A 19,637-nucleotide genomic window follows, 5' to 3' on the forward strand; every position below is an offset into this window, starting at 1 on the left:
TTCTTCATATTGCCACAGTTGACCAGCCAATTCATTCACCATTGATCCCTCTTCGTCTTTCCAGTTCATCACTGCCAATGAATTGGCATGTGACAACGGTCTGTTCTGTACAAACTTCCTTCACATGGGCCAGGTGCATTGGACTTCATCTGGATCTGTGGGTAACTGTGCATTGTCTGGGTCATAGTAAACCATCTCCCACATGGCTAATTCCCTGAAGTACTGGATACCTCTTTCCATGGTGGTCCACTTGCCTAGATGACATATAACATCTTCTTTGAAGGGGTACCTTTCCCTCACACCTGACAGAAGTCACCTCCAGAGGCTGAGGGCTTGTGTCCCTTTTCCAATCACTTTGTCAATGCCCCCTTCCCTAGACAGGGATCCCGGCTGTTTGGCTTCTCTACCCCCTAATTTCAGGCTACTGGCCCCATTCTCCCAGCATTGGAGCAGCCAGGTAATAATGTGCTCACCTGGACAATAGCTGAAATCTTTTCACCTATCTCACAGCTCATGCAGGGATAGGGATTGGGTGATTATCTCTGGTTCTGCATCTTCCTCCTGTTCTGTGATGGCCCTGGTTCATCTTCATCCCTTACTAAGCAAACTGATTTTTTTGTATATTTTTTCTTCTGTATAGGGGCAACTGACACCATCACGGGTTGGTTCTCTGGTTCAGCTGCAGTGCCTGTTGCGGGGATTGCAGTAACCACAGTACCTGTCTCCAGGGTTGGAGTGGCTGCAATGCCTTTAGGTCTGTTTTCCCTCCCTTCCCCCTGAGGGTGCTGCATATTATCCAGCAGTGTTTGGTAGATATTGACCAGGGCCCAGCACACTGTGGTAAGTTGTGGCTCTTTGGAATAGCCACAGCATTTTCCTTTCAAATATTCTATCACTGCATCAGAGTTCTGTAGTTGTTCAGGAGTGAAGTTCCAAACCATTGGAGCTTTTCTAGATACCTGCCCATATTCTCCCACATGCCATGCCACCTATGATTATCCAGCCTTGGGGCAGATCTCTGAGTGATACTCTTAAATAGCTGTTTAACCCTAAACAAGATCTGAACCACATTCAGGAACATGCTGGTTCCTAGCAATAGGACCATGCTGGTTTGAACATCCCAAGGATATTCAAAATTCTCAAGAGCTATTGAACTAGCCTGGAGAAGAGGAAGGTGAAGGAAGGTGTTTCCCCCATGGATTGGCTCTCTGAGGAGAAAAGGTAAAAAGAGTGTAATTATTAATAGTTTCTGAGAAATGGCTCCTGAAGTACAGAGATGATGGCAATACTGAGTACAAATACCAGATTGGTCTCACAACCAATAATTTTATCATACCATAAGCCAGTGCTACATAGCACAGCAAAGCAAAAACCTTAATCTGACTCCCACAGATGATAAGCAGCAGCACAGGGAATATATATGGCAAGTAAGGTGTTACATAACAGAACTCTAAGAATGAGTGCCACAATCCTAAGAGCCAATAAATCAACATTGTGAGCAGCGACTATTAAACTAATATAATGAATGCTTATAATAAGTTTGTTTCAACACACTCTGGTCAGATCTGTCATTATCTCAAACCTTCATGCCCCACGGTGTGCGCCGAAAGGACTGTTGTGGTTTAACCCCAGCCAGCAATTAACCAGGCTGAAGCCTTAGGCCACAAGCTGTGAACTTTCACCCAGATATGCTGAACTTTTACCTAGTTAAGTAAAAGAAGGCCCCAGATCCAGTTCGAGCTGGAAGATAAGGAACCAAGGAAGGCCAATACAATTGTCAGCTGATGCAGCAACCTTAGAGATAGAGAAGAAACAGCCCACCTAGAGACAATGAAGGGACCCAATGAAGAACAGGAAGACCCTAGACCCTGATATTACTACTGGTCTGAACTGTCACATGAGGGGTGGGGAATTTAGATTGTAAGGGTATGATTGCCCAGGGGTTTCTTTGTTCGGGGTCCCTCTTCGGAGGCACCCAGCTTGAGCTGCCTTGCATGTTGGATAAATAAACCACTTATTTACTCAGTGGATTGATGAGTCATCTTCAAGCAGGAACCTAGGGCTGAGCCCTGCTGACGGTGGCAGGTAGCATAATTCCCTCAACAGTCTGTGCTAGAGCCAGAAATTCATTCTGATGCCTCTAAATCCTTGGCTGGCAGCCTAACCACTTAGGCTTCAGTTCCCCTAAGATAATGGCACCCCAAGCTGTTTTTAAGCCCTGTGACATGCTGTAAGAAACAACATATATTTTGGCTTCTTATCTTTCTGTTATTTCGTCACACTCAGTATTGAGGGTCTGCAGGGGAGCAACCAGTTGTCTCGATTCCAAGAGCCTGACAAAATCTTCGCGTGGCCTGGAAGCTGCATCGACTGTGCATCTCTCCTTCATGCACTTCTAAGATGAAATAGGGGTTGCAGCTATAATTTATAATTAAATCAATTTCCAACATTGCTCAGTTATTCTCTTAAAAAATATTTTTTTCTCTCTTAATGCTTAAAGTAATGAAGATTTTGTGAATAAGGAACTGCCTCAGCTGCACAGGAATATGATCACTCATCCTGTTAAATGTGGGTTTTGTTGGTGTTGCTTGAATTGATCTCTTATCCTCTGGTGCTGCAGCTGTTCCTAAAAAAGGTTGTGCCATTTCTCACATAGTAGCTTGTATAATGTTGAGAAGGGGGAAAGTGATACAATTCCACACTGTGGAGGTTTGAACTCAGCCGGCAGCCAGACACCATGTGGCCGGCCGTTCACCTCCCCCCTTACCCGGTGAAATAGGGGAGGGACAAAAAGAAGAGAATTCGTGGGTTGAATAAAAAGAAAGAATTTACTAAATATAACAAGAGAACAGTAACAATAGTGAGTCCAAAAAGAAATGGGTAAGATGCAGCAGTGGCTTACCGAGCGCGGCGACCGCCCCCCCAGCAACACGCGACCGCACCGGAACCTGAAAACGGCGCCCGCCCGAGAGAGCCCGCGCCCACCTGTATCCCTGGGCATGGCATCACATGGTATGAAATACTCCAATGACTGGTCCGGACCGGCCCTCCAGCTGTGCTCCCTCTCAACCCAGGGAAAGTTAACTCTATCCTGGTCGAAACCAGGACAGTTTCCACCCCTTATTCCATACCATTGACATTATGCTCAGGTTCCAAATCCATCCTAAGGAATCACCACCCATTTCTCGGGTCTCACAGATACCATTCCCTTAGTCTATGGGCCATCCTTCCACAATGTCTGCTGAGTTCATTTAGTCCATAACTTCGGGTTCCATCTGTCATGACAGTCTATAAGGCTGAGGAATGAGGTGGAGTTGGCTCAGTCGGTGAAACAGGAGGCTTTGGATGTGGCACGGGGATGTTGCAAGGCACTAATTGCTTTATCCCCATCCACGGTATGTAGGAGGTTTGATTGAGCAGGGCCAGCTTGCTTGGCAGATCCTCTGGGATTGACTAACCAGGTGGCTTTTGCTAAATGCACGTCCCAGTGTTTGAAAGTCCCACCCCCCATTGCTCTCAGTGCAGTTTTCAGCAACCCACTGTATCGCTCAATTTTCCCAGAGGCTGGTGCATGGTAGGGAATGTGATATATCCACTCAATGCCATGTTCTTTGGCCCAGGCCTCTATGAGGTTGTTTCGGAAATGTGTCCCATTATGTGACTCAATCCCTTCTGGCGTGCCATGCCGCCATAAGACTTTCTCCTCAAGGCCTAAAATGGTGTTCAGGGCAGTGGCATGGGGCACAGCATGAGTTTCCAACCAACCAGTGGCTGCTTCCACCATTGTAAGCACATAGTGTTTGCCATGCGGAGTTTGTGGGAGCGTGATATAATCAATGTGCCAGGCCTCCCCATATTTATATTTTGACCATCGTCCTCCATACCAAATGGGCTTTAACCGCTTGGCTTGCTTGATCATAGCACATGTCTCACATTCATGGATTACCTGTGCAATAGCATCCATGGTTAAGTCCACCCCTCGGTCACGAGCCCATCTATATGTTGCATCTCTTCCCTGATGGCCTGAGGAGTCATGGGCCCAGCGAGCCATAAATTGTTCACCCTTATGTTGCCAGTCCAGATCTACTTGAGCCACCTTGATCTTGGCAGCCTGATCCGCCTGTTGGTTGTTCTGATGTTCTTCAGTGGCCCCGCTCTTGGGTACGTGAGCGTCTACATGGCGTACTTTCACAGCCAGATTCTCTACCCGAGCAGCAATATCTTGCCATAATCCAGCAGCCCAGACAAGTTTCCCCCTGTGCTGCCAGTTGCTCTTTTTCCATTCGTGTAACCACCCCCACAGGGCATTTGCCACCATCCATGAGTCAGTGCAGAGATAGAGTACTGGCTACCTTACTTGCTCAGTGTGGTAGTTTGACCTTGGCTAAATGCCAGGTACCCACCAAATCGCTCTATCACTTCCCCCTGCTTCCCCCTTTTTACTCAAGAGCAAAGAATGCAATGCTTTGAAAATTGTTGGACCACTAAACAAAATAAAACACCTCACCTTCCCCCAAACCAGAAAAAAACATTCCCCAAATTACATTTTCACCTTTCATTTAGTGCTCCCTATTTTTGTGTGGTTTGATGCTTACTTGAAACTATTATTTCAGGCACTAGAATGTAGATATGGCCACTTGTTTCTGGCCTTCTTGGGTAGCACTGGAAGTGAGGCTGAAAAGGTGGCAGAACACCTAGATGCTGGTTATTGCCAGTTCTAGATTACTTACAGCAGCTAAGAAAGAGCGATGTGCATACTTTTATTTTAATGTTTATAGCTCTATGTGCTAATTGTTATTTACTCTCCTTTTTTCCTACTCTGTTTGAGTGCTTGATTTTAAAATTACTGAAAGTAAAGCCTGTGTGAGAAAGGAAATTGAGACATCACCTGAAGAACGATTGCACAAAAATGTTTGGTGTCTCTGAAATAACAATAAGAAACCGGTGAGGACAGAGGGTGTATGTACAAGGGGATGTGTGAATTAAGATAAAACCATCTGTATTCATACAGAATAGTTTGTTGCAATTATATGTATATATAACTGGACATGTATCCACAAATACTATGTGTGATATTTGAAGAGAGGTCGCTTCCTGATCTCTTGTTATGGTCTCATATTGCAGTAAAATAAAGCCTGACTGTGTAGTTTGGGAGCTGGTTGCTGCTTATCACTTAATAACAAGAGAGTTACAGGGAGCCACCCATCTCCAAGGTAAAACCGTTTGTTTAGACAAATTCTGATTTAAACCCATCATATCCAAACCTGCATCCTTAAAAAAAAAAGAAAAGTCATCTCCTGTTTAAAGAATGTTATCCTGTGTAATAACTGTTGTGGTGGTTTGACCTTGGCTAAATGCCAGGTACCCACCAAGTCGCTCTATCACTTCCCCCCCTTCCCCCTTTTTTCTCAACAGGGCAAAGAGGGGAAAGAAAATAAGACAGGTAAAAAAACCCAACCCTTGTGGGTAAAACAACAGCAGTTTTAATATAAGCAAAGTGAAGCAAAGGTCCGTGCGCGGAAGCAAAAAAAGCAAACAGATTTATTCTCTACTTCCCATGAACAGGCGATGTCGGGCCTTCTCAGGAAGCAGGGCTCCCATACGCGGAGGGGTTGCCTCGGAGGACCAAGGGTGACCCCCCCCCCTTCCTCCTTTCTCCCAGCTTTATACTGAGCAGCCGTCAGATGGTCTGGAATATCCCTTTGGTCAGTTGGGGTCAGCTGTCCTGGTTGTGTCCCCTCCCAAGATCTTGCCCACCCCGTCCCACTGTGGGGGGGAAAATGTCGGAAAGAGCCTTGGTGCTGTGTAAGCACCACTCAGCAGTAGCCACACCACCAGGGTGCTATCAACACCCTGCCAGCTCCCAGCATCAAACACAGCACCATGGGGGCTGCTACAGGGGAAAACCAATTCCAGCTCAGCCACACCCAGTACAACTGTCAAGTGGGGATGTGAAGAATTGTACCACTTGTGTTCTATAACAGTTCATATGACAGGGCCTGAAGTACTAATTTGCACAGGCTTCAACCTAGAAAGCAGAGATGCGCCTATTTAATATAAATAAATAAATAAATTTATTTATTCTGCTGCCAGAGGGATGGAGAAAAATGCATTGGCAATATCAATCGTGGCGTACCACTTGGCTGCCTTCGACTCTAGTTCATATTGCAGTTCCAACATGTCTGGCACGGCAGCACTCAGCGGTGGCGTGACTTCATTCAGGCCACGATAGTCCACTGTCGATCTCCACTCTCCATTAGACTTTCGCACTGGCCATATGGGGCTGTTAAAGGGGGAGTGCCTCTTGCTGATGACTCCTTGGCTCTCTAGCTGACGAATCAGTCTATGGATAGGGATTAGAGAGTCTCGATTGGTGCGATATTGCTGTCGGTGCACGGTTGTAGTGGCAGTTGGCACCCGTTGTTCTTCAACCCTCAGCAATCCCACAACAGAAGGATCCTCTGAGAGACCAGGTAACACAGACAGCTGTTTAATTCCTTCTGTTTCCAAGGCAGCTATACCAAAAGCCCACCGATACCCTTTTGGGTCCTTAAAATACCCTCTCCTGAGATAATCTATGCCAAGAATACATGGAGCGTCTGGGCCACTCACAATGGGGTGGTTTTCCCACTCTTCTCCACTTAGGCTCACCTCGGCCTCCAATACAGTCAGCTGTTGAGACCCCCCTGTCACTCCTGAAATACAAATGGGTTCTGCCCCTTAAAAATTTGATGGCATTAGGGTGCATTGCGCACCAGTGTCCACTAGAGCCTTATACTGCTGAGGGTCAGATGTGCCAGGCCATCGAATCCACACGGTCCAGTAAACTCGGTTGTCCCTGTCCTCCGCCTGGCTGGAGGCAGGGCCCCTCTAATGTTGGTCATAATACTCGCTAACAACAAATGGGTTAGTGTGGTGTGCACGGGTTTCAGCCTCATCTTGATCACTCACTTCTTGTGAATACAAGTCAGGAGTTCTTCTCATAGGATCATGAGCAAAGTCGACCTTTGTGCTCCGTTTGGGCACTTGATTACTGGAAACTGGAGCAGCATTTCTCCTAAAAGAACCCCGTTTTGTACTTGTTCTTCCTTCCAGCTCACATACCCGCTCTTCTAGGAGGTAGGTCAGTTTTCCATCCCATTTCTTCATGTCTTCTCCATGGTCACGCAGGCAATGCCACAGCTCCCCCCGTGGTGTGTACCGGTTCTCTCGAGTAGGGAAACGACTGCTCCTAATAGCCGAGATTCTGGTCCGTGCAGGTGGGGAGTAGGACATGTTCTCGTTAAATTGCTGGAATTCATGAAATAATTTCTCCACAGCTGCAACGAGGGGGTAAGAGAGACTTTCTTCATATTGTCGTAGTTGGCGAGCCAGTTCATCCACTGCTGGTCCCTCTTCGTCTCTCCGGTCCATTACTGCTGATGCACTGGCATATGATGAGGGTGTGCTCCGTACAAACTTCCTCCACACGGGCCGGGTGCATCGGACTTCATCTGGATCTGTGGGTAGCCGTGCATTATCTGGGTCATAGTAAACTGCCTCCCGCACAGCTAGCTCCCTCAGGTATTGAATGCCTCTCTCCATAGTGGTCCGCTTACTTGGTCGACATGCAAAGTCTTCCTTGAAGGGATACCTCTCCCTCACACTTGACAGGAGTCGCCTCCAGAGACTGAGATTTTGTGTCCTTCTTCCAATGGCCTTGTCAATGCCCCCTTCCCTACACAGGGATCCCAGCTGCCTCACCTCCCTGCCCTCTAGTTCCATGCCACTGGCCTCGCTATCCCAGCACCGCAGCAGCCAGGTAACGAGTTGCTCACCTGGATGGCGGCTGGAATCTTTTCTTATGTCTCACAACTCACTCAGGGATAAGGATCGGGTGACTATCACTGGCTCTGCCTCCTCCTGTTCTCGTGATGGGCCTGGTTCATCCTCACCCTGTACACTGCGAGGGGATTTTCTTGTGTATTTCTTCTTCTGTCTGGGAGCAACTGACACTGTCGTGGGTTGGTTCTCTGGTTCAGCTGCAGCGCCTGTCCTCGGGCTTGTAGTGGCTGCAGCTTCTGTTACTTGGTTACCAGGTGCAGAGCCCTTCTCTTCCTCTTGAGGGTGCTGAACAGTGTTTAATAGCACTCGGTAGGGGATGGGCCAGGCCCCAGCATGTTGCAGTGAGCTGTGCCTCCCTGGAATTACCCGGGTGACAACATACTTTTCCCAAATATTTCACTAGTTCTTCAGGATTCTGCACCTGTGCAGGAGTGAAGTTCCAATACACTGGAGGTGCTCACTGTCCTAGGTACTTGCCCAGGCTACCCCACACCCCCAGCCACTCATAATTCTCCAACCTTGGGGTAGCTTTCCAAGGGATACTCTTAAATAGTTGCTTAACCCTGAACAAAACCTGAACCACATGCAGGAACACAGTAGCTCCTAACAGCACGGCAACCATGTTTATGTCAACATTCCACAGATATTTGAACTCCCCGAATTTCTCAAACACAGCTGTAAATAGCCCCAGGGCCGATGACCGCATGCTATCATAGATGAGCATCACATAGTACAACAGAAACAAAACCTTAACCCACCTCTCACGGAAGGTGAGCAACAGCATGGGAAACACGTATTGCAAATGAGGTGGTAAGATCTTAAGGAGCCAAGCAATCCACATTTTACCCGTTTTGTTGTCATCTCAAAAGAAAAACCAAACCTCAGTGCCCCACGTTGGGCGCCAAAACCTGTTGAGGTTTGAGCTCAGCCGGCAGCCAGAGGCCACGTAGCCGGCCATTCACCTCCCCCCTCTGGTGAAATAGGGGAGGGACAAAAAGAAGAGAACTCGTAGGTTGAATAAAAAGAAAGCATTTACTAAATATACCAAGAGAACAACAGTAACAATAGCAAGTCCAAAAAGAAACGGGTAAAATGCAGCAGTGGCTTACCGAGCGCGGCGACCGCCCCCCCAGCAACACGCGACTGGAAACGGTGCCCACCTGTATCCCTGGGCATGGCATCACATGGTATGAAATACTCCAGTGACTGATAGGGACCGGCCCTCCAGCTGTGCTCCCTCTCAACCCAGGGAACGTTAACTCCATCCTGGTCGAAACCAGGACACACATTAAAGCAACTGTTGCTCATGTGAGTTTATTACATACAATCTTTAATCCTATTATGTGAAATGATATGGTTATGAAGAGTGTAAGGCTTATTTTCTTTCAGTTAAAACAAGAAAAGCATAATTTGCCTGATTTAAAAAAATAAAATAAATTTAATTTCCCTCCCTCCAAACACACACACTTCTAAAGTTTTTTGTACAAATGGTCATGATGAGCTTGGTTGCTTAAGGCTGCATTACATGTGCTCAGTCAGCCTGACTCTTAGTAACCAATTGGAGTGCTACCCATTGAGCAGAGCACAGTCCTGCAGTGTGTGACAAGGATTTGACCTGACAGTTTTACAGTTGCACAACACATAGAGACTTAGAGCAACAAAAAAGGGCCATGACAGATTGCATGGCAGAGACCTCTACTGTTCCTGCTGCCTCTGTGGAGAAAAATGTGTAATGCTCTTGTCAAGGAAAACTGAAAAGCTATTTTCTCTCTCTCTCTCTCTCATGCATTACTCAAGAGACTGTCTAGATGTGGAGCCATCTGGTTTTTTAAGACACTGACAAACCAGCTGTGTTTTTATGAGGGAAATGTATTAATTTATTACCATTGGCAGCCATTTGATTTGTCTTTGCTAGGTTAGTGTGCCTTTCAAAATGAGGATGCTTGCATTTTGAACTGTTAGACTACTCTCTTATGCTCTGCTGTAGATTGGAATGGGACTTTTTTCAACCTAAAGAGTACCCAGTGTTCCTCCAGAACAGATTGAACTCATGAACTTGTGTAGCTCATGCTTATGAGAGTTTGGGCTGTTTTCAAGGAAAGGAGCTGAGGGATCTGTATCTGTATATAGTTCTATAGACCTGGAAGAGCCTTAGCTGAAGAGCACTCCAGGAGCTCTTGTTCATTTTAGCTTGACACTGCTTTGACAAGGAGAATTTGAGTCAGAGCTTTCGAGGAGCTATTGCCACTATGGTTTTTCTTCAGTGTTTTAGTTTATGTCTTGTCACCTCCTTAAAGTGTTTCTTTAGTTTGTTGTGGGCTCTTGTTTTTAATGAGCTTGTAGCATCTCCTGTTCACAGTTGAAATGCTTTTGGAAACAACCAATTGGCAGGCATACTAACCAGCCAATTGTAGAGAGAAGTTCTGAACAACACTTCTGTTTCTTCAGAGATGGATTTCAATGCAAAGTCTCCAAAATAAATGAGCCTCTCCTTTCTGTTGTTATCTTTTGTGTTGTTTACTTTTTATTTGCTTAATCTGTGGCTTCAAAATCATCTGGGAGGGAGATAACTTAGCTTGCCACTTCAAGGCAGCCTGTGGTCTATTGTAAATGTGCTGCAAACAGGGGGTTTGTGAGTTGGAAATCTGCCATGTTTTGGTCTAGGGGGATCTATGGGCTAAACCCTTCCTTTTCTGCTTATAAACACAGATTGGGATCATGTATCGTTTTACAGACTGGGTGTTAATAGGCACCATCCTAATTAAATACCTGGAGCATTTCTCCTTTCTGGCTTGGACATAGAGGGCTCTAGAGAGCAGCAGAGGGGGGTGTTCAACAGTCTTAGTTATATGTTTAGTAGGAATATGTGATAAACTGTGCATCATATCTCTCAAACTTCCTGCAGTAATAATGTTGCTTATTTCTCAAGATGATGGCATTCCCTGTGGATATGTTGAACAGCTACAGTCATGAGGACTTGGAGAACTCTGCAGAGGACTACTTGTCTGACCTTCGGTGTGGGGATCCAAATTGTCCTGAATTCTTGTCCCTTTCAGACCACAGAAAAGTAAGAACCAACAAATACCTTAGTCCTAGTTTTCCTGATATACCTGTAGATTTAAAATATTTAAAATATCCAGTCCATAACTGTTGAATTGCATCATTATTTTAGCAAAGCTTTTATATTTTCCAAATTCCTGTTTGTGTGTTAAGCTCTACTTTTTTTTTTCATTCTGTAATTGGGTTTAAATTTGGGCATCAGTGACTATTTGCTGCTTCTAGGCAATGGATCTGTATGCATTAAGTAATTTTTTTAAAAAAAAATTAAAATTTCAACTGATGAGTCAATCTCTTTCCTAAAAACACTAACTCACAGTCACAAAAATGTATCATCACAACTAAGGGGTTCATGATTTACTGAGGCTAACTGGCTCTGTATCTCAGTCCTTCAGTGATCTTCATGGTTGGGTTTAATTCTTGATCAGCAAGTTTCACTAATTTTACAAGTGATTCTTTTCTTTTTATCTGAAATATTCCCTGATGTTGTTGGGAGTTCTAGTAGAGGCTGGCTGTGACACTTCATGTTTTAAACACTTATCCCTTGAGTGATAAGTTAGTCAATGTTGGTTCTGTCTAGATGAGCATTTCTAATAGAACTAGTACCAATAAAAGCAATGGTGTGTAACTTTAATGAAAAATAAGTGAGCTGAGACGATTCTCTGTGGGAACAAAAGGTCAGTGCTGCAGATTCCTTGGCAGAAACACAGTCTTGAGTACTTTCCTGCATTTCTGCAGGTGCTGTATACCTAAATATTTGTCTGTATTATCATCCTTGTTTGTGACATAGCATATCGATCTTAAATTGGGTAAGCAAGTCTATTTACCACACCATTAATGCCTGTCTAGTTTTTATGCATTAATTAAATATTGAAAACATGTGAATTTAAATATCAAAATACATTTTCACAAAGGTCCTCAGCTCCTGAAAGGTGGATTGATTTGACCCTTCTCACGTTGTTCCTGAGGGAAAGTCAAGCAGACAATTTCTAAATTGTGTGCAATTTAAGGGAAGAAAACCCTTTTGAAGCCAACCTTCCCAGCTTGGCATGTTAGGGCTCATGTTACCAAACAGCAATTTCTCTGTGTCAGTTTGTTTCTGTGTCTGCCTGCCTGCCTCATTCTTCTGTCAGCTTTGACAGCTTGTGTAGCTGGGGCAGTTGAAGTGAACATACTGCTGGGTCTTTGCACACCTTACTTCAGTTGTGCACTGTGGTGGTTTGACCTTGGCTAAATGCCAGGTACCCACCAAGTCGCTCTATCACTTCCCCCCCCTTCCCCTTTTTTTCTCAACAGGGCAAAGAGGGGAAAGAAAATAAGATAGGAAAAAAACCCCAACCCTTGTGGGTAAAACAAAAGCAGTTTTAATATAAGCAAAGCGAAGCAAAGGTCCGCGCACAGAAGCAAAAAAAAGCAAACAGATTTATTCTCTACTTCCCATGAACAGGCGATGTCGGGCCTTCTCAGGAAGCAGGGCTCCCATACGCGGAGGGGTTGCCTCGGAGGACCAAGGGTGACCCCCCCCCCCTTCCTCCTTTCTCCCAGCTTTATACTGAGCAGCCGTCAGATGGTCTGGAATATCCCTTTGGTCAGTTGGGGTCAGCTGTCCTGGTTGTGTCCCCTCCCAAGATCTTGCCCACCCCGTCCCACTGTGGGAGGGGGGGAAATGTCGGAAAGAGCCTTGGTGCTGTGTAAGCACCACTCAGCAGTAGCCACACCACCAGGGTGCTATCAACACCCTGCCAGCTCCCAGCATCAAACACAGCACCATGAGGGCTGCTACAGGGGAAAACCAATTCCGGCTCAGCCACACCCAGTACATGCACATAAATGTAAACTGCTAACAGCAGAGAGCTTGTAACGGTATAAATTGCTGTAGCTAAATCTGCCAAAGCTTGAGAGTCAGAGCTCTTTATAATGTAGTCTGTCTTTAGGAAGAAAACGTCTAAAGGGTCAAGGTCTGATACTTGTATTTTACAGTTAACTGTTAAGCACTTGGTTTTCAACATTCGTCTTGCTTACCCTGATAAACATTTTCTGTATATTTTACCAATGTTGTATTAGCAAGAGTCTACTGAAGTATTGTACATTCTTGTTTCAGATTCCTATTAGCTTGTCAACTGTGGGCTTCGTTCCTCTTTATGGCGGAGAGCAGACACACAAAGTTCTTGCTTTGTTTGCACCAGAGGACTCGCTCACAGGTTTCATTTTAAGTTTCTAATCTCTGTATGTGTTGCTGTTTCTTTTTCTGTGACAAATACATGTAACCAGGTCCTTGCTCATTCCATGCTAGTGTAGCTCATAACTTTTCCACTTCTGCATTTGTTGTTCGCTGCCTTCTTGTTCTCATACTATTCTTATGGATTCATATATGCAAGTGATAAAACATTGGCTTGATAATCAGAGTAGAACTGGAGTCACTGAACTGAGAAGATATGTATCAAAATAAGATGGCGCTCATCTGAATCCAAATACATGTGTCTCTTGATTGCTTTATGTACACCTCACTTCTCCAAAAGGAATTTATTGAGCATTCATAGAATCTATTTATATGCCCATGAATTTAGATCCTCTTTATTAGCAGTGATTGGTCAGCATCAAGTGTGAATTTGTCTTTATCTTCAGGTCCTAACATAGCTCTGAACAAAGTGACATCTCACTGTTTTTTGGGGTTTTTTTTCCTCCCTTTCTCCCTTCCTTTTCAGTCCTTCATGTTTTCTTCTCTTTCCATTTAATGCCATGTATATGATTGCTAAGTTTGCCACAAATACCCGTGGATCGAGCTCTTCCTGATTGCTAATCACGTGGCCATCAGCCTTTTTACATTCATCTGGCTCCCTAAAACTTGAACAGTTTCAATATCAATATCCATTAACAACCCAAAACTGAAATACATGTATGAATGAGACTCTTCTTGGCAGGCCCAGTATTTATTGGAAGGAGGTGTTAGAGCACAGTGACACAGTTCCTGTATGTCATGATGCATGAAATCTGCATTTGGTTTTATTGTTCTCAGTTTTCAAACAAGTTTTGGACAAGGGAGAATTTGTGGTGGGTTGACCTTGGCTGGCCGTCAGGTGCCCACCAAGCTGCTCTATCACTCCTCCTCCTCAGCTGGACAGGGGGAGAAAAATATAATGAAAGGCTCGTGGGTTGAGATAAGGACAGGGAGATCACTCACCAGATACTGTCATGGACAAAAACCAGACTCGACTTGGGGAAATTACTTTAACTTCTTACCAATCAAATCAGAGTAGGGTAATAAAAAATAAAAACAAATCTTAAAACACCTTCCCCCCACCCCTCCCTTCTTCCCGGGCTTAACTTCACTCCCAATTTCTCTACCTCCTCCCCCCGAGCGGTGGAGGGGAACGGGTAATGGGGGTTGCGGTCAGTTCATCACACATTGTCTCTGCTGCTCCTTCCTCCTCACTCTCTTCCCCTCCTCCAGCGTGGGGTCCCTCCCACAGGAGACAGTTGTCCACGAACTTCTCCAGTGTGGGTCCTTCCCACGGGCTACAGTTCTTCACGAACTGCTCCAGTGTGGGTCCTTTCCCCGGGGTACAGTCCTTCAGGAACAGACTGCTGCTGCATGGATTCCCCACGGGATCACAAGTCCTGCCAGAAAACCTGCTCCAGTGCGGGGTCTCCATGGGGTCACAGCTTCCTTCAGGGCACTTCGACCTACTCTGGTGAGGGTTCATTCCCGGGCTGCAGGTGGAGATCTGCTCCACTGTTAACCTCCATGGGCTGCAGGGGTACAGCTGCCTCACCATGGGCTGCACCAGAGGCTGCAGAGAAATCTAGTGCCTGGAGCACCTCCTCCCCCTCCTGCTTCACTGACTTTGCTGTCTGCAGAGATATTTCTCTCACATATTCTCATTCCTCTCTTCCAGCTGCTGTTCTGTCTGCAGGTATTTTTTTTCCCCTTTCTTAAATATGTTATCCCAGAGGTGCTACCACCGTCGCTGATGGGCTTGGCCTTGGCCAGCGGTGGGTCCATCTTGGAGCTGGCTGGCATTGGCTCTATTGGACATAGGGGAAGCTTCTAGTGGCTTCTCATAGAAGCCACCCCTGTAACCACCCCACTACCGAAACCTTGTTCGACATATTCAATATAGTGTTTCATATGGGGGTGGTGGTGTATAACACCACATATATTGTTGTAAGGTAGTAAGAGCTGCATTAATATAGTGCCAACTAGAAGATGCTTAACTTGGTTACTACAGTGTTATTCCTAATTCTTTATCATCTTTAATGAATATGTTTCTTTTTGGAATGGTAAGAATCACTAACTCTTTATTTCCCCTTGTTTCTTTCAAGCTGTAGCCCTGTATCTTGCTGACCAGTGGTGGTCAATTGATGATATTGTGAGAACTTCTGTCCCTTCTAGAGAGGGGCTTCAGCAGGTAAAGTGCTCCAACATTTACCTAGCAATTATTTTTATCTTTCAAGATAATGGCAAGTAATAGCAAATAGCCAGTGTGTGAGATGTTACATGTTTTTTTTTTCATTCAGAAATGAGTTAGCTGTCTCATGTCAAAAGCAAGGTCAATGGGAATAGAGGAAATAGGTACTAGGGGGAACGGTTGTGAAGATAGTGTCTAGAGAAAGAGGGACTCTTGTACAGTAGCTTCATATGCAAGCTATTTAGATGTTAATGATGTCAAGAAGAGTTTTTTCCTTACTCTTTAGAACATAGTATGTCTGATTGTATTGAAATGTCTTAGTAGAGTGGTGCATTCTATCATAGCAGTATCTACCGGTCTTATCGGGAGAGTAATAAGCTAAAAATATTGAAAGGAACCTGTTTGATAGAGGCAAGTTGGAGCTGGTGGCCTGCAGTGGCAATATATGAGGTTTGGGAAAGTAAGCTTCCTGGTATCTGCTTTATTGCTCATCACTGAGCTGTGTTACCATTACTGACACCTATGTAGTATGGAATTTTGGTCTCTTCCAAAACTGTAAATCTGTATTTTTCCAGGAGTGTAATTCATATCTGGCCACTCATCTTTGATTTTTGTATTTAAATTTACTCTAGAGAATTTGGCATGTAGGCTTGTTTTCTGTGTGCTTCATAATGGTAGGATGGTGAGTAAATCAGGAAAGCTTGAATCTTTTACAGGTAAGGTAGCTGAGACTTTGGGCATTGGGAAGGGAACATGGTTTCTCCATTCTTCCTTCACAGTGGGTAGGATAGTGGTGAACTTACTTAAATTTCATATGTAAAAGGAACCCTGCAGAACAGAGAAAAGGATATTGAATTCCTTGTTTCATGCCACAGAAACTGTTGTAACTAGTTCTTCCACTGCATCATGTCCTGTTGTCTTGCCACTCTATCAGCAGTGACTGAGTGTTTCAAGTCCTGCTACCCTGTGAGGCTCATAATTCCTTCTTTGTAGGACTCCAATTACCTGCTAGTCTGGGAAATCTGAGGCTGGCATACGGCTTTTGTATGTGGTGAATATTTCTTAAATCCAAAAATAGTCCTGAGTTAAACTCAAAGCATTCCCCCCACTACCCCACTCCCAGCACTTCTCTCAGCTTTTACCCATTGGATTGGGAGTGACATTGAAGTCGTGAAATATCCTGTCTATGGTAGTGCTTTATACTTAACCTATTGCTATGGCTTCAGAGCATCTCCTAGGCCTCAAACAAACCCCAGAGCTTCATCCTGCTTTAGCACTTATAGCTTCTCTTGATTCTGTCTGCAGCTGTGTTAGCTGGCGACTTTGAAAAATAAGGTCCCTGATGTGCAAGTATCAACTAAACTGACCACTCTTCTAAAATGTTTTTCTGTGTTTCCTTAGGTGAAGTTTGTTGGAGAGAGGGTGGTTCTCTATGTTCTGAATCGAATTATCTATCGGAAACAAGAAATAGAAAGAAATGAGGTCCCATTTCTCTGTCATGGTGGCAATGACTATGCTAAGATCATGTGGAAAAAGGGAGAAGCTATTGGGTTCTATTCTGTTAAACCTACAGGTAAAACACTTGTGTATTGTGGGATTTGAGGGGGGTAGAAGGGGGGAGATAGGGAGCTTATTTGAAGAATATTGTTTAGTAGACTTTACAAGCCTTGCAGGCCTGGTGAGTTGGTGTTTTCTTGAATTCATAAGAAGTCAGATTGCAGTTAAAATTTCTGGCTTAAATGCTTATGTCCTTTAGTAATCTAAGAAAGTTTTTAGATTTCTTCATATTCTACAGAATAGATTTAAAATTGTAAAAATGAGGTATACCTGAAAGGTTTGGGGTTTTTTTGTTTTTTTTTTCTGTAAAACAGTTGTTTACTGTTAGATTGGGCTATACTTGGGTTTTGGTTTGTTTTTTTTTTTTTTTTTGACCTAGCTCCAGAATGTTTATCTGAAATGATTGTAGAATCAGATGTCATTATCATGTAAATATTTTATAGCATTACAACATAGAAACTTTGCTCACAGGCACAAGATTCAGCTATACTTGGTGGTAACAAAAACAGATTCCCTTTCCTTCCACACATGCGTTCCCTCAGAGATTACAGTTCAGCTAGCAGGTTTATGTCATTAATGGTACAGATTTTCTGTTGTTTTTCTAAAACATCATAATTTCCCTTTAGTTATTTTGGACTTAATTGTGTTTTTCAATTTTTGCTGAATAAAATTTGGTATTTGGTTCAGCATGTTGATAGCACTTTGTAGAATATCAACTTTTGGATCAAGAAGAAACAATCTGGCATTTTTGTTTTATCTCTAGAGGGGGTTAATGAATTCAGGATTAATGATGGTACTGGAGGCTTGCTGGAGACTTCCCCCATCTGACATACATATATGCCTTTGCAAACTGTTAAAAATACAGTAGTAAACTGTCTGGATCACTGACCTATTCTGGTCTGGCAATCAAGATAGGAAAGCAAGCAGCTAATTTGTTCTGATTGTCTTTGTTGTCTTTTTGTGGATTTTTTTTTAAGAAATGATGCATTGCGTAATTTGAATAATTCTCAGTATTATTTTTAATGTAAAAAAATGCTGTATCATAATGATCACAAAGTAGTATTTGCGTTGCAATGGTTTTTGTTGTGGCTTTATAAAGCTGGAAATTAGAGTAGTGGTTCTATTTTTAGTCTAGAATGGGGACACTTGTTTATGTGACACTGAAGTTTTGCTATACTCATGCTCATTTGTTATAGTTTTCACGATTCTCTCCCATTTACTTGTCCTGAGTTAGTAAACACTGAAGGCATTATCAGTATTTCACCCATGTTTGATTGTGTGATGTATTCTCCAAATGAGTAGCCCATGTGGAGAAAGACAGCTCTGGATACGATGGTTAGTAAAGAGTGGTGGAGCTTGACTGGTATCCCAAAGGGTACTCAAGCAATGTAACCTCTCTGCCCACATTTTCCTTGCTTGAAAAATGAAGAGAAGTATGTTCATTGGTTTCAAAAGTACAAGGTTACAAAGACAAAATATGTTGTATAGACAACTGTATGCTTCTCTTTGGCTATTTTTTTTTGTTTACATTATTCACACTGACTGGCAAAATGAGGGCCTGGAAAGGGATTGGATAGTTGACGTGCTTTCTTAATGTCATTATATAGCATCACTTTGTCACCACTGAGTCCATAGCTACCCTTTGAATCCTCTGATGCTGAAGTACATATGTGTTGTGACAGTCTGTTTTATCTTCATTTCATTATGGATAATGTATTATCTATGGGAGAATTTCAATGTAAAGCATCCTAGGATTTTTTTGTGATTTCATTTAAAAAATTTGAATTATTGTTTCAGTCCTTAAACAAGAGCTGAATTGTAGTCTTCATATTTGTCCTGAGGAGTTATATAATCTGCATAAAAGTGCAATTCAAGAATTTTATTGTCTCTTTTTCCCTCCTCCATTCTTCAGCTTCATACTTAGTATGGTTTTCCTATGGAATTGTATAGTGAGATTTCAAAGTGAGCCTTTCCTCTCTATTTCTGCTATTCATTTCTGGTACTACCGGACTGCTTTAGCAGACTCTTTCTAACATATTAATCTATGATATATCTTAGCAACATTATGAAGCCTGCCCAAAGAGCCAATAAATGTCTGATAGCAATTATTTATTTTTATAACTTTAATATAACTTTATATATTTATATGACTTATTATATAGTTTGATATAATTTTTATACATTATAAAGGTCTTTATTTGAATATGCTAAAATCCATGCGGCAACATGTCAATGCTGAAGTCCTGATGTATTTCCCCCCTCCCCCATTATTTCAGGAAGTATTTGTAGCTCTTCTCTTACTCAGAGTTATCAGCTGCCAGTGCTAGACACAATGTTTGTAAGAAAGAAACATCGTGGGAAAGACTTTGGGCTAATCATGTTGGAAGACTTCGTGGATTCCTTTACTGAAGACACTCTTGGCCTACGATACCCACTATCATCCTTCATGTACATAGGCAAGCTCTTTGAATTATTCTTCTGATCTTCTTTGTGCTTTCTTTACATGTCCAAACGAGTGCTGTTGTTCAAGCTCCATGTTTGTGGCTGCATCCTCAGTTTTTGTATTAAATGTCCTGCTCTTCAGTGAAGGTTAAAAATCCTGATTTGTTCAAGATGGTGAAATATTTCCTGGTTAGATTTTAATCCTCTGTGTGAGGTTAGACTATTGGATCTCTGTTAACTTTCTGCTACTGTGCAGTTTACCGCTATATTTCCCCCCCGCCAAGCCTCCAGAGTGGGCTGAGGTGTTTTTGTGTATGATCTCCTAACATATATCTTGTTTGTAGCACC

At 43.5% G+C, this 19,637-nt stretch overlaps 1 protein-coding gene across 20 annotated transcripts in view; it reads left to right on the plus strand.

The window, feature by feature from the left end:
* LOC141917769 (soluble lamin-associated protein of 75 kDa-like) overlaps positions 1-19,637 on the plus strand; it is a 93,953-nt gene that overhangs the window by 60,841 nt on the left and 13,475 nt on the right. For 11 of the 20 annotated variants that reach the window (XM_074811230.1, XM_074811226.1, XM_074811229.1 and 8 more), the window contains 5 exons: positions 10,754-10,891; positions 12,983-13,082; positions 15,205-15,290; positions 16,692-16,863; positions 19,124-19,303. In XM_074811230.1, the coding sequence (XP_074667331.1) occupies positions 10,754-10,891; positions 12,983-13,082; positions 15,205-15,290; positions 16,692-16,863; positions 19,124-19,303 (676 nt within the window). Of the gene's footprint in view, positions 1-2,899; positions 3,396-7,515; positions 7,564-10,753; positions 10,892-12,982; positions 13,083-14,216; positions 14,574-15,204; positions 15,291-16,691; positions 16,864-19,123; positions 19,304-19,637 lie in introns of those variants that run through there. The other 9 variants (XM_074811237.1, XM_074811239.1, XM_074811238.1 and 6 more) reach the window with 7 other exon arrangements.

This window comes from Strix aluco, chromosome W (genome assembly GCF_031877795.1).
Source record: "Strix aluco isolate bStrAlu1 chromosome W, bStrAlu1.hap1, whole genome shotgun sequence".
Lineage (NCBI taxonomy): Eukaryota > Metazoa > Chordata > Aves > Strigiformes > Strigidae > Strix > Strix aluco.